The following is a 14,422-nucleotide window of genomic DNA, read 5'->3' as shown; positions in this document are numbered from 1 at the left end:
CAAAGCTCTTCTACTATCCTTGAGCTGAAAAGGGATGGACTTCTTCCCATTCTTTTATCTGAAGGGAGGATTTCTCAGACCAGAATCTTAAAGTTTATTCCAGGCCCAAGAGTTTATGGAGCCCCTGTTCTGTGTTCTGTGTTCTGCAAGACACCAGGGCGGGGGGTACTCTTAGAAATGAGAAACCCTTTGTGCCACAAAGGAAAAGTGACTTGTCCTGAAGGCTAATGTCATGACCCCACCACATGACTGCTGAATGGATCTTAGGTTCAGAGTAGGGGAGGAAAGGTCCCAGGGCAGCACCAGAAGACTATGTCTTTGTGTTTGAAGTGCTTCCAAGGCAGACTGGGCATGTGTTCTTTTAGGCATTCAGTCTGCCTGGGCTGTGGGACTACTGGTAGGGCTGAGGGGGTCCCCAGCTACTCGTTGGCCTGGACTGGTTCCCTGCTGTGGTTTCTTTGCGATTCCCCTACCCCCAGCCAACCCTCAAAGTTGCCCTAGCTTCCTATTGCAGCCTCCAGAGATAATAGGGAAAATAGATGGAAAAAAGTTATCAGGCACAGGAAAGAGAAAGAGATTTCATAATCTTACAGGATGCTTCTGGCCTGGCCCTGGGTTGAAGTTCCTGACTCCCTTCAAAGATAAGGTACCTGGAAGCCCAATTTGTTGGGGTCAGGGTAGGATTGGACCCATCAAACCATCCTTTTTTAGCTTTTGACTAAATGTAGAATGTGTGTTGGCCCCTTCTTCTGTGAAGGGCATTCTTTTCAGCTATGAGCCATAAGAGCAAGCAAGGCCAGGCTCTGGTTAGCCTGCTGATTCAGGTGGCGTGTTTGCCTTTCTGCAGAACTCCAGTGCAATGCCCTTGATTTATCTGGGGCTCCTTGGAGGAAGTGTGTATTAATATTTCAGGGTTTAAAATTGGAGATTCAAGGGCTTCAAGTGCAAGCATTGTTTTTCTTTTTCCCCCCATACTGTGGTAGTAAGTACATAAGGGAAGACCTTATTTATTAGACCAGAATCATGTAATCCCAGAATTAGAAATAATCTTGAAAGAACTGGTCACTAACCCATCCCCCACACCTCCTTTTTCACTTGCCCCTTGGTTTATCTTTTCTGACGATTTTCTGAGCAGGTTGGTGCTACACGTGCTTTCTATAGGTCACTCATTCAAATATTGATAACTGAACACCTACTGTGTGCCAGGTACTGTTCTAAGCACTAAGGTGCCTGTTGTCATGAAGATTATCTTCTAAGGTGTCTGTTCTCATGGATATGGATGTTAAATCAGTAAACAAGATAATTGTAGGTTGGGTTGTCTCCTTAGGCCTGGGTAACTTGGAGAAAGGGCTGAAATGCAGGCCATGATTGAGTCAGTTGTGCTTTTTTCTACAAATCAGGAACATACAGACCTATTTTTGGTGTTGCATCCTATTTTATTGAGCTCATCCTTCTGAGAGCTCATCATTCTATAATACAGTATTAGCAGTTTGTAATACTTTAAGTAAGACATTAAAATTTACTACCCTTCGTGTGACAATAACTACAGCTGCTATTTATTGAATGCATGTTATGTGCTGTACTGAGAGCTTTATGTGTGTTCATTCATTAATCTTTACAACAACACATGGGGAGTGTAAGCCTCAGAGAAGTTAAGTAACTTGCTGAAGGTTACAGAACTGTTAACAAGAGCTGGGTTTTGAACCCAGATGGGCTCCAAGAGTTTAATTTCTTAACTACTTTGCTGTGCTCTCTTCTGTTGTATTTGAAGATGTCTCTCCAGATTCTTGATGTGAACTTTGATTTGTTTTTCTTTTTCTCATCTTGATGTGAACTTTGAGAGGCTTTCCTGATAAAATTACTAGCACTTTACATTTGTACAAGACCTCAATGTCTCTAATATGTTGGCAGATTTTTGTAGGGTAAGTGGGAACTAAATCCTAAATGTAAACTGGGTATTTTTTGTTTTTTCCCAAACAGTTCCTAGTTTGACTAGCAATAAAAACTACCAACTTAACTACTGGTTACTGAAAAATTATGATTCATTGGGTTTTGGTTAAGCAAAGTTTTCTTAGCATACAGTCCTGATAAAGTCAGTTCTGATTCAGTAAAACAGGAGTACCCTACTCTCCAACCAGTCCCTCCTCCTGGCTGCTTCTTATCCCACCAGGGGTTTCTTGAAGCATTTCTGCTTTTCTGCAGATTGACGACCTATTCTTTAAGCATTTTATTAGTAAAAAAATTTAAGTTATATAGGAGTAATATTTTTTGAAGTTTGGATGGAAAAAAGCCCTAGCCATATCATTTTTGCCCAGAAGCTATGGTGTACATTAGAACTGCATGGGGAACAATTTGAAAATACTGATGCGTGGGTGGGCTTTCAGTTACAACATTGCTTTGGTATTGCTATTCTAATTTTTGCTTATCACTTTTTAGTCTTTGTGTAATATATATTTTGCCTGTTTGAAATAGCCATGAAAAAAAAATTTTTTTTTTTTTTTTGAGATGGAGTCTCGCTCTGTCGCCAGGCTGGAGTACAGTGGCACGATCTTGGGTCACTGGAACCTCCAACCTCCAGGTTCAAGTGATTCTCCTGCCTCAGCCTCCTAAGTAGCTGGGAGTACAGGCACGTGCCACCACGGCCAGCTAATTTTTGTATTTTTAGTAGAGATTAGGTTTCACCATGTTGGCCAGGATGGTCTTGATCTTCTGACCTCCTGATCTGCCCAGCTCGGCCTCCCAAAGTGCTGGGATTACAGGCGTGAGCCACCACACCCAGCCCACTTTTTACTTTAAAAAATCCACTTCTCTCTATCCAAGAAAAACTTCACACATAAACCATTTGGAAGTGAGAAGTACATTTTTTTTCCAATTTAAAAATGTCTTTTCTAATTAAGGAAGTATGACATGTCCACTTTAGAAAATTTGGCAAAGAGGCAAATTTTTGAATCTAAAAAATAAATTGGTTTCTAAAGAAGACGCAATGTGAACCAGAGCAAAGAATTCTGGGCAGATGTAAGATGGCCCCTGTCATGGCAAGGCTGCTTAGACTCTGGAAGGATTGACAGATGACTGGTGTGACCTTTCCTTTGGATGAAGTCCAAGGTTCCTGAGCAGGGAACGAGCAACTCCTTCCAGGTTCAGTCCTTCCATGTAGATGAAATGGTTCCTCAAAACCTCATGGGAACTTTGTAGTCAAAAACATGGGTTAGTGTGAGTTTTTAGGGGAAGGTGAGAACTGTCCTCCCTGAAGAGTTTTTGTAGCTCCACTCCTGTCAGAGAGGGGAGAAGGGAGAAGGGGAGTGGGCGTTTTAGTCATTGAAATTGCTCATTTCACCCCTCTCTCCCTGCTCTGTGTGCAGTGGTCTGACGCCCCCCAAACGCAGCCGTGGGAAGCCAGCCCTGTCTCGAGTGCCCTTCCTGGAAGGTGTGAATGGAGACTCTGACTACAATGGCTCAGGTGAGGAGCAGTGTTCAGGCAGAGCTGAGGGGGCCAGGCCTTCTGAGGAGCCAGCTCTTCAGGCTGCTGCACTGCTGGGGCTCTGTACCAGGCAGCCAGTCCCTGAGCTCCCCCAAACTCTTGGGCCCTTGGGCAGGGAGATGGCCCTCTCCCAGGCCAATCATACTTTTTTTTTTTTTTTCTTTTAATTGCATCTTAAATTTGAATAGGTTATACATGCCCATAGTAATAAAAATCAAAAAAGTACAAAAGAGTGTATAATGAAAGCTAACACTCCCCTCCCTGGAACATCAACTGCTAGCATTTTCTTTTATATCTTTCCAGAGGTAATCCATATGTATACAAGCCAAAACTTGCATGAATAATTAAGAGTGAGTAGAGAAGCCTAATATGCACATGTTCCTCTAAACCATTCCTTTTTTCCAGCTAGTAATATATCTTGGAAATCCTTCTGTGCTTTTTATTGGCTTCCCAGTGTCCCATTATATAGGAATACCATCATTTGCTTAGCCAGTCCTCCAAAGATGGACTTTTAGATTGTTTTCATTTATTATCATAACCAGTGTTGCAGTGAGCAACCTTATGCATAGATAATTTTATATCCATAGGGAGCCTATCCATAGAAGTGGAATTACTGAATTGAAGGAAGTGTATGTTTGTAATTTTCATGGATACTGCCTGTCCGCATTCACAAACGTTATCAGTGATAGCCTGTATCACTGTATCTTGCACATACATAACCCTGTAGTTTTATGGGCCTTGTCTCCTTGGACAAAGGGAATAAAGGGCAGGGCAGGACCTGGGGGAGAGGCCCGGGGTGGGTGCTCAGGTGGGACAGGTACAGAGCAGGCTGTTCTCTGAGCTCACCTCTGTCCAGCCCTGCTCTACAGGGGTGTGTGCTCCCTGGATGCCCTGTCTTTGAAGTTTCCATCTAACACACAGGCTGCAGGGTTTCTCTTCCTTCTTTCCTTTACCCAACTACTTTATTTTCCCTTAGCATCAGTTTCTTTCTCGTATGTGTGTTGATGGATGCATGCCTGTGTGTTTCATTGCTTTCTGTAATTGTCAGTGCCCAAAAGGCCGGGCTCATGTCAAGATGAATTTGTACAGCATCTCACACAAAGCCAGGAGTGGATTGGCACACTTTGTGCTTCTGGTGGTGACATCTTATTCTTACTTTTAAAACCACATGCTTATTAAAATGATGCCAAAGGATATTGACCTCCCGTAGTTCCATCACCGTAACATGATTGTCTTCATTTCTCTGTGTTGCCTTCTGTTTATTTTAGGCACATTTTTAACAAAATGCTGATCCAAACACATGCACTTTTGTATTCTACTGTTTTCAATTTTTTTTGTACTTTCTTCATGTTGACACATAATCTTTATATATCTCATGTTATTGGAACAATGTATCTAACAATGCATTATAATTTACTTAACCATTCTATTGTTAGGCATTTGGGTTGTTTCCAGCTTTTAACATTATATGTAATGTAGTGAACCCATATTTTTGTTTAAAATCCTTTTATTCATCTTGAAAGTTATTTTTCTTAGAATGAATTCCCAGAGAAGGAATTTACTAGAACAGGTGGTTCATACATTTTTTAAATGGCTCTTCAGACATACTGCCAAATTACATTCCATAAGGATGGGTTTGGTCTGCAGTTGCATCAGTAGTATGTGATTGCACCAGTTTCTACTCAGTCTACCTCTTTGGTATTGGATTTTATCTTTTTATTGTTATTGCTATTGATTCAATAGGTGCAAAATAGTATCTTATAATTTTAGTGCATTTTTTAAAATTACAAGTAGAGTGAAGCACAGTAGCTCACACCTGTAATCCTAGCACTTTGGGAAGCCGAGGTGGGAGGGTTGCTTGAAGCCAGGAGTTTGAGACCAGCCTGGGCAACATAGTGAGATCCTATCTCTACAAAAAATAAATAAATAAAATTTTTTAAAAAGTGAGGTGGTAATATTTCTTTAGAAATTACAATTTCCACTCTGTTAGGTTTGGACTTTTTTCTTTGGTTGAGTGTGGTCACCTGCCCATTCCAGTGTATAGATGGGGGGAGGGGAAGAGAGGTTCTTCTGTGTGTTCAGAAGCATCTGTGAAGCACTCATTCACATGTGCTAGTGCATTGAGTGCAGCGCAAAGTAAGATGAAAAGATGTAGTGCCTGCCCCAGGGATACCCAGTATCAGGTTCTGACAAAAGAAGACATGCGAAGGACTTGCAGACCGCTTAGCTCTGCTAAGTGCTGTGCATCCAGGTGACCTAGGTGGCCAGGTGTGACCCTGTCAGAAAAGAGCTCAGTTAGCAAGTAATTTTACCAGGATGTCTTCCCTGGCATCTTTGTCCATGAAGCCTCCATCATGAGGACTCCCCACTCAGGGAGGTGCAGAGAGCAGTATGTGGCATTGCCCAAGCTGGATTTTGGCCCTTCTCCCTAAGGCTGTGAGGATGAAGCAGTTACATTTTTCCAGGGAAAGCCATCTTAGGGGTTCTAGTTCAGAGGTCGGTAAACTATGGCCTATTGCCTATTTTTGTATGGTCCATGGGCCAAGAATGGTTTTTACGTTTTGAAATGATTGAAAAGAAAATCAAAAGAAGAATGATATTTCATAACGTGAAAATTACATGAAATTCAAATTTCAGTGTCCAAAACATAAAGTTTTATTGGGACATAGCCATGCTCATTCATTTATAGATTGTGTATGTGACTCCTTTCATGCTATAACAACAGCAGTGTTGAGTAATTGCAACAGAGGCCGTGTTGCCCACAGAAGCTAAAATATTTACTATTTGGCCCTTTACAGAACTAGTTTGCTGACCCCTGATCCAGTCTAACTTCTAAGGAAAGGAGAGGGAAAAGGAAGGGTGGAGGGGATGTTGTGACTCATTCCTGGGTTGCCCCAGTCAAATGGAGGCCACAGGCAGGCCTTTTGGGTACCATTCCAAGTCCCCTTTGGGTGCTGTCTCCTCCCCTCCCCCACCCCCCAGGCAGAAGCCTCCTGCTGCCCTTTGAAGACCGCGGAGACCTGGAGCCCTTGGAGCTGGTGTGGGCCAAGTGCCGAGGCTACCCCTCCTACCCTGCCTTGGTGAGTCTGCCCCAGACGCCACCCTCCTACCTCCCCTGCCTTGCCTTGGGGGCTAATCTGATTGGATTAAGCCAGCAGAGTATGGTGGGAGTCAGAGTGTCTTTAGCTGTAGAAGGGAGGGGGGTTTTGCCACAGCCTGAGTGGGTCAAACTAGCAAGGCTCCCAGCTTGGGGCACTAAAAATAGGCTAAAAGTATGCAGATGAAGGCCAGGGTTCTTAGAGTTTTAATAGCATTTAATAGCATTTATTTATTTCCTTATGCATAAAAGTAACAGGGCCCATTTTAGAGAATCTTTAAAGCTACTGATAATGCTTAGACGTTTTATTAAATATTTGTCACGCTAAGTCCTTGAAATACTGAGGAAAGTATGTAAATACTTATTCCATTTTCAAAGGAAGAAAACTGACGATTTTTGGTCATTCAGCTAATAAATGACAGGGTTGGAATTTGAGCCCAGGGCTTAAAATGTGTGATGTCAAAGCCTGTGTTCTGAGCCACTGAGTTCAAAATCATCCATAGTCCTGTCTATTCAAGGATAACTTGGGGTGTATATCCACTTACTCTTTTATAGAAAATGTATAAATATGCATAAATATGAGACCATACTGCTTTTAGCCTCCCTTTCACTTAACAGCATATCATGAACATGCACATCTTATGCCATTAAACATTCTTTGTCAACATCACTTTTAATGATTGCATCGTCTTCAGTTGTATGCATGTACCATATTTTAACCATTCCGTAGTTGGTCACTTAGATTGTTTTGAATTTTTCACTATGATAAACAGTTGGCAATAAACATCATTGTAGCTTTACCCTTGTGCACATCCATGATTATTTCCTTACAGTGAATTCTTAGGAGTCCCTTCTTGGGGCAAAGTCTATGCAGAATTCTGATACAAGTTGCCAAGTTGCCGGAAGTTCATTTTGGTTTATACTCACACCAACAGTAATTAAACTTTTCATTTCTTTCATAGTAGCAGCAGCTAAAAATTCAATTTTTGCCACCTTGATTGTCATTTCTGAACTCTGTCTCAGTTGGGGAGGTAGTGTCCATCTGGCTCTGGAAGATACCACTGATACTAACTAAACCTTTGAGGCATGTCAGAATAATCTGGGGAAAATTGTAAAACAATACCCATATCAAGTCACCTCCACCCCAGCACTATCAAATTAGACTCTCTGAGGCCAGACTGAGGCAGCAATATTTTTTAGAAAACATCCTAGATGATCTGTAGCCAGGATTGGGAACTACCCCACCAACCTCTTACATGTATACAGGACTCTGGGTTTCTCCCAGCCCTTTCATATCTGTGACTTTAACAGCAGCCTTTTAAGATAAGGAGAGGAGGAATTCTGATCCTGTTTGGTCAGATAAGGAAATCATAGTCCAAAGAGGTTGTATTAATACAATTTGTTGGAGCCATATTGGAAACTATGTTGCCTACTCTACACCCTCCTTAGCAGTAGCAGGCGGGAAAAATTCACACTGATCTAGCAGCTGAAGAGTTAGGGCCTGGGGCTGCCTGCCTTCACAGGGCTCTCTGCCCTGCCAGCAGTGAAACTGCAGGACTCCCAGCTCAGTCATTAAAGAAGTCATTAAGCTGTGCAGGTTTGGATTTAAAAAACAAACAGAATACCTCACAATGCAAAAACACTAAAATTCATCTTTTTTTTTTAAATTACCCTCTTAATTATACATTTTCTGTCATGATTAAAGAAATTCAGCCACCACCTGAACACAACCTGTGTTTTTATTTTGGTGTATGCTCTCCTAGTCTTTTTCCTATGCATTCTTCAGTATGTATTTGCATCCATAGATAGTGGATATAAAGTTTTTAATTTTTTCTGGCTCTTGTCTGTTTTTTTCCTTGTCTTTTAAACAGTTTTTTCTTTTTTTTTTTGTAAGAGTAATATACTGCATTATAGAAGTTTGGAAAAACAGGGGGAAAAAAAACAACACAAACCCCACCATTCTAGTGTTAACTCCAAGCATTTTGTATCGTTCTTTCTATTTATTGTTCACATATTCATATTATAGTTGCAATAATAGTGTATGTACACTTATGTTAAGTTTTATCACAAGCTTTGTTACCATGTTGTTTTACATTTGCATAGTATTCATTGAATGAATGGACCATTTATTATTTTGGGACACAAAAGCTCTCCTCAGATGGCAGACTTATCCACCTTGCTTTTGCCCTCAGGAAATTTTTCACAATCTACCCTCTGCAAGCACCCTGGGTTCTGAGGCAGGAACCAGCATGCCTTAGTCAAGAGGAAACATATCAGAGTAGCCTCACTCTCTTGTTTGGTAATCAAGGAAGCTTACACGGGCTTGTATGGTGGTTCTTGTTAGGACTCTTTACTTCAATCCCAGGAGGGACAGACAGGCTGGGAGAGAGAGTTTTGATCAAATTACACACCTGGTGGGTGGGGTAAGGTGGTTCTTCCTTAGAGTAAACGCATAACCAGAACAACTGCTTTCAGCTGCTTATCTTAGGAGGGATGTCGTGAAATTGACAGACATGCAAAGGTAAATAATGAGAACAGTTTATTATGAGAAGGGGCCCAATGGGACAGCATATGGGAAGTAAGATTGCTCTGTCTCTGGAGAAGGCTGCTTCCTCAGTAAGTTCCCAGTCTTTGCTCCCAGAGCTATTAGCTGTCTGCTCTGGAAGCAGGGGCTGCGTAGGAGGCAGTGGGCTGTGGAGGCCCAAGCCTTGTCTGGTTTTAGTCCCAGTGTGGTTTTAGCCAGCTACGTCCTGCTTCTGTGCTTGGTGTTTTCCTCTGTCAGCTAACACCTGTCAGCAGACTTCAGCAAGAGATTGAAATGAGATGATGTGTGAATAATTAGGAGCTCTGGAAACTTTGAAAGTGCTCCCTAGACCTGGATTTGATTGTTGTGTTGATGCTGCCAGGCATTTTGCTGAGCACCCGCCTTCTCTGAGCCAGGCAAGGCGGGGCTGGATGCCAGAAGCAAACTTGAAGAAGGGCCCAGCTGCTGCCCTTGTGGAGCTTGTTGCCTCAAGGATTAATGCTTCCAGTGGCCCTTGTTTCCACCCACATCATCCCCCCTCTCCATCAACCTCCAAGCTCATTCTCTAGCTATACACTGAGCCTCCTCTTTGATCTTACCATGGAGGTGTCACAAATATATCTGGTCCATGTATCAGGAAGGATTGTAGTCAGACAGAAAGGTAGTGGGTAACCAGAGACCTTGTTAGAACCAACTGGATGGCCTTCCCGATGCAGAGCCTTCATAGCTGTGGTACCTAGGGAAGGCCCCTGAGCATTTGAGGTGAATTGCAAAGGTACCAAAGGGAAATTGACAGGAAAAAAAAAGTGACCTCTACTCTTCTGTCCTAAGGGACATTGGAGGAAGGGGTTTGCCTGTCTGGTCTGCACATCAAAGATATCCCACTCAGACCTGATACTCCCCTGGTGTAGGTGCTTCAGCAGTTGGTCCTGCAGCAGGGGCGCTGCTCACCCTGGCCTCCCTCACTGAGTGCCCATCTTCTATTCTGCCTCCAGATCATCGATCCCAAGATGCCCCGGGAGGGCCTCCTGCACAATGGCGTTCCCATCCCTGTCCCCCCGCTGGACGTGCTGAAGCTGGGAGAGCAGAAACAGGCAGAGGCTGGAGAGAAGCTCTTCCTTGTCCTCTTCTTTGACAACAAGCGCACCTGGTTAGTGGGTGCTGCTGTGAGGGGGCTGAGGGGCACGCCAGGGGTCTGTGCTAGTGAGGTACACAGAGGGGCCATGGATGCAGTTACCCTGGTCTCCACCCAGGTGAAGGGGAAGGCATTACTTGCCAGCAACAGACCTGTACTTGCCATGTTAATAGTAACTGAGGGGTGTTGCAGATCAGATTCCCTGGGAAACACTCTGAGGTCGAGACTTGCATCAGGAGGCTTATTGAGGAGAGCTGTGGAGTGGGAGTGATGCAGCACTGGGTAGAAGTTGCAATACAGCCCACTTGCTGTCTCACCTCATCTATTGGGCACATCTGGAGCTGGGTGGCTCAACAAGATAGAGATGTCAGGAATTGGGGCTGTGCCTTTTTGCCCTGTGCCAACTAGTAATTGAATGCCACTGCCCCGAGGGAGGGGTGTGGCCTGGGCCAGAGGCTTCCTTGGTGAAGGGTGATTCCTAGTGAGGGACTCAGATGAGAACCTGTCGGTTTCCAACACTTCCAGTAGCTTCTGGGAACCATGTTTCCGTCCTGAGGGGGGTTCTGGCCATTGGAGTGTCCACTACAGGAGACTTGCTCATTTATGATTTACAATACTTAAGGTTTCTCTTAGCACCAGCAAGAGAGTGCTTTCACCTTAGCTTCTATAGAGTGAGGAGGGAGAACTAGCTAATAAAAATAGTGATAATAGTAGCTGCCATTGAGTGCTTACTCCATGTACTTATGCAGATTGCTTTATATATCTGATCCCTTTTAATCATCATTTAAGTCTTCATTAGTCCCCTCATAATCCATTTTGCAGATGAGGAAATTGAGGCTCAGAAAGTCCAGACCCTGTAGCCAGAACTGAGATACAAAACAAGATCTTGTTCCAAAGGCTGTATTCTTAGCCACATGTTATATTCACCTGGGAAGCTTTAAAAACACACACACAGTGTGCAGGACCCACCACAGATCAGTTGATCAGTTCCTGGCATCAGCTGTACTTGCTAGCCATTGCCCCCTAATTCTCCAAGGCAAGGCGAGGCTCAGAGCCCTCCAGGGTGGCTCAGCTGGCCCCAGAGGGCAGCAGGTGGGCCTTTCTTAAAAGCCTATGGACCCTGACAACTCTCCAAACAGAGTGAGGGCCCAGAGAAGGACCTAGCTGCAAAATTGATTTCATGCCATTCCCCCACCCTACTCCTGCATATCCTGCTTGCTGCACTGACCTGCTAGGTTCTTGGTGGCCTCCTGCATGGAGTCTCCCAATTTACTTCCCTCTGCCCTGTACTCTCTACCTGGTTTTGCTGGTCCTGGCCAAGTGGGGCCACAGGAGCCCCCTGTGAGACCCACTACTGCCCAGCCTCTTACTGTGCTTGCATTTCAGGCAGTGGCTTCCAAGGGACAAAGTCCTGCCCTTGGGTGTGGAAGACACCGTGGACAAGCTCAAGATGCTGGAAGGCCGCAAGACCAGCATCCGCAAGTCAGTGCAGGTGGCCTATGACCGTGCGATGATCCACCTGAGCAGAGTCCGGGGGCCCCACTCCTTCGTCACTTCCAGCTACCTGTGAGGGCGGGGCTGGGCCTGCATCTGCTTGCCCTGCCTCCGTCCCGCGGGGCACAGAGAAGCCTCTTCTGCCCCTGCCAGATGTATGGCCGGCAGCTTCCCCCTCTCATGGTAGGCCAGGGACTGGGCTTCCTCCCCACTAGGGGCAAGGCCCCAGTTTTGACCAATTGCATGGTTCTCCTGGCAGGCCTGCTGTGTGCCAAAAACTCCCACCCAAGGTCCCTCAGGGGATTTTTTACTGAAGAACCAGTTAGAAGTAGAAAGAGCTGTGGGGCTTAGGCCCAACTTAGGAGATGGACCCTACCCAGATGGCAAGAGGTCCTGGGCTCCTTCTTGAGGGGCTGCCTGGCCCCCTCCATCCTACTCCCACTAACTACACCTCAGGGCGGGTGAGGTTCTGACACTGATCCCAGAGATGCTGTGGATATGCCAGGGTCCCAAGGGGAATCTCCCCAAGCTCACTGTCTCTTCCGCTTATCGCCCATTCTCACACCTCTTCCCTGTCCCATCTTCTGCACCCATTGCTCACCTTTTCTTTTTCTCTTGTGCCAAACTGACAGAAACCGTCACCACACTGGTCTTTTTCTTTAATGTCTCATTCCCCTTGAGGCCAGCTGCTATGCCAGGTGGTGTCTCTGCCAGGCTCCTCAGGGCCCAGACAGAGGCCAGCCCACAACCTGTGACCCCCTCCCCCAGGACATCACCTCCCACCCACAGACCTTCCCTTTTGCTGTCCACACAACTTCCCAGCTCTGCGAGTGTGCCCCCTGGATCAAGGCGGGTCCCCTCTTGTTTTCCTTTGCTGCCATGAGGTGGTCCAAGCCTCCAGAGTGGGCTCCTGTCAGGCTGGGTGTGCGAGTGTCCATCTGTCCACGTGGACGTCGAGGTTGGTTGGGATGGAGCTGTGGCCCATCAGCGGGGTCTGCCCTCTTCCCCCTTTTCTCCTCTCTTCTCTCCTCGTGGACTTTTTCTGCAATTGCAGTCTTAAGCTTCACTCTCCACCACCCGGATGGCATGGCGCCTGCCACCAAACATCTTCCTGGCCTGCGCTCTGCCCTGCCCTGCCTAGCCTCTGCTACTTCCACTTCCCAACTTCAGGGAATGCATTACTTTTATTTCAAACTCTCTGCCTCCTTCCTTCTTTCTCTTCAACCCCCTCCCCACCTTCACCTTCTCAAAAATGGAAGGAAAAAAACTGTGAACGGGGAATGCTGACTGACAAACCAACACAACTTTCAGAGGCTTCAGTGTCTGTTCTCTAGACATTTCTTTTCACCTCCTGAGCACCAAAGTTGCAGGGCCAGTTGCAGGCCGCTGATTGCCATGTTGATTTTTAACCTGATATTCTTTTTAATTGTTTTAAATTTTTCATAGGGGAGTTTTGGACAAAACAAAGTCACTGGGGAGATCACTGCCATTTTTACACACTTGACTTTTTAAAAATACAACCAACCAACCACCACAACTTCTTATACATTTGGGACATGAGCCAGAGTTTAAAAGGGAACCAACAAAACACTATAACTTAAAAGGATGGGGTTTTGGATTTTGTATAATAATAAAAACAATACAGCATATGGCTAGGGAAGGACATGGTGTATATAATTGTAAAATACTGTTCTAAATTATTCAGGCCTATAGTTTCCATTATTGGAGTCCTCCATTGTGTGGCCACACAGTGTCGTTGATTTAAAGGAGCCAGTGCTTCCCCTCTCCCCAGGTAGTTGGTCAGCTGTGGACTCTGTGACCTTTGTCTAAACCTGTGTTGTAAGATCTTGGGACTTTCTCCCTCTCTTTCTATGTCTATCTCTTCCCCCCAACACTTTCTCTTCTTAGTCTCTCTTTATTTTTCAATCTCTGAATCTTTTAGTCTCTCTCTCTGAGTCTCATTTTTTTAAATGCTCTTTTAGAACGGGAAACGGCTCAGATCCTGCTGTGGCATGGGGCCTATGTGTCTCTGTCGCGTCTGCTGTGAAGCACATGATGCTCTATTTATTGTAGAAAGTGACTTTATTTGCTTTCTAGAATTGTTTATAACAGATGGTATAAGAGAGGTAATAAACAGAGAAAAATCTATGCTTGTAAAGAATACAAAAGTTAATTTTACCTACTATAATATGACTGTCTGAAACTTATTTTCTCTCTGAGAAATAAATGTTCTAATGGGCAGTAGTTGCTGTGTTGTGTTTAATCAGTAGGGACCTACCCCCTACCCTTCTCTTCCTGTTCCCTACAGCCACCTCTTCAACAGGCCAGGACCATTAAGAATGGGGTTGTTTAGCTGTTGCAGTTTCCTAGCTAGTGAGGGCTGTATCTTTTTTTTTTTTTTTTTTTTTTGAGACAGGGTCTCTCTTGCCCAGGCTGGAGTGCAGTGGCATGATCATAGCTCACTGCAGCCTCAATTTCCTAGACTCAAGAGATCCTCCTGCTTCAGCCTCCCCAGTAGCTGGGACTACAGGCAGGTGCCACCATGCCCAGCTATTTTGTGTTTGTTGTTGTTTTTAGTAGAGATGGAGTCTCACTGTGTTGCCCAGGCTGGTCTCAAACTCCTGGACCCAAGCAATCCTCCCGCCTTGGCCTCCCAAACTGCTAGGATTACAAGTGCGAGCCACCATGCCC

The 14,422-nt window shown here is 44.8% G+C and overlaps 1 protein-coding gene across 8 annotated transcripts in view; it reads left to right on the top strand.

The window, feature by feature from the left end:
- The window catches only part of BRPF3 (bromodomain and PHD finger containing 3), a 35,926-nt gene extending 21,951 nt beyond the window's left edge, over nt 1-13,975 (top strand). For 3 of the 8 annotated variants that reach the window (XM_023212644.3, XM_023212646.3, XM_023212645.2), the window contains exons 10-13: nt 3,363-3,460; nt 6,464-6,561; nt 10,098-10,252; nt 11,624-13,975. In XM_023212644.3, the coding sequence (XP_023068412.1) occupies nt 3,363-3,460; nt 6,464-6,561; nt 10,098-10,252; nt 11,624-11,807 (535 nt within the window). In that variant the 3' untranslated portion in view covers nt 11,808-13,975. The remainder of the gene's footprint in view (nt 1-3,362; nt 3,461-6,463; nt 6,562-10,097; nt 10,253-11,623) is intronic. The other 5 variants (XR_002731714.3, XR_002731715.3, XM_023212648.3 and 2 more) reach the window with 5 other exon arrangements.
- Nucleotides 13,976-14,422: the final 447 nt, after the last annotated feature.

This window comes from Piliocolobus tephrosceles, chromosome 5 (genome assembly GCF_002776525.5).
Source record: "Piliocolobus tephrosceles isolate RC106 chromosome 5, ASM277652v3, whole genome shotgun sequence".
NCBI lineage: Eukaryota > Metazoa > Chordata > Mammalia > Primates > Cercopithecidae > Piliocolobus > Piliocolobus tephrosceles.
This window is presented reverse-complemented; position numbering and strand designations above follow the sequence as displayed.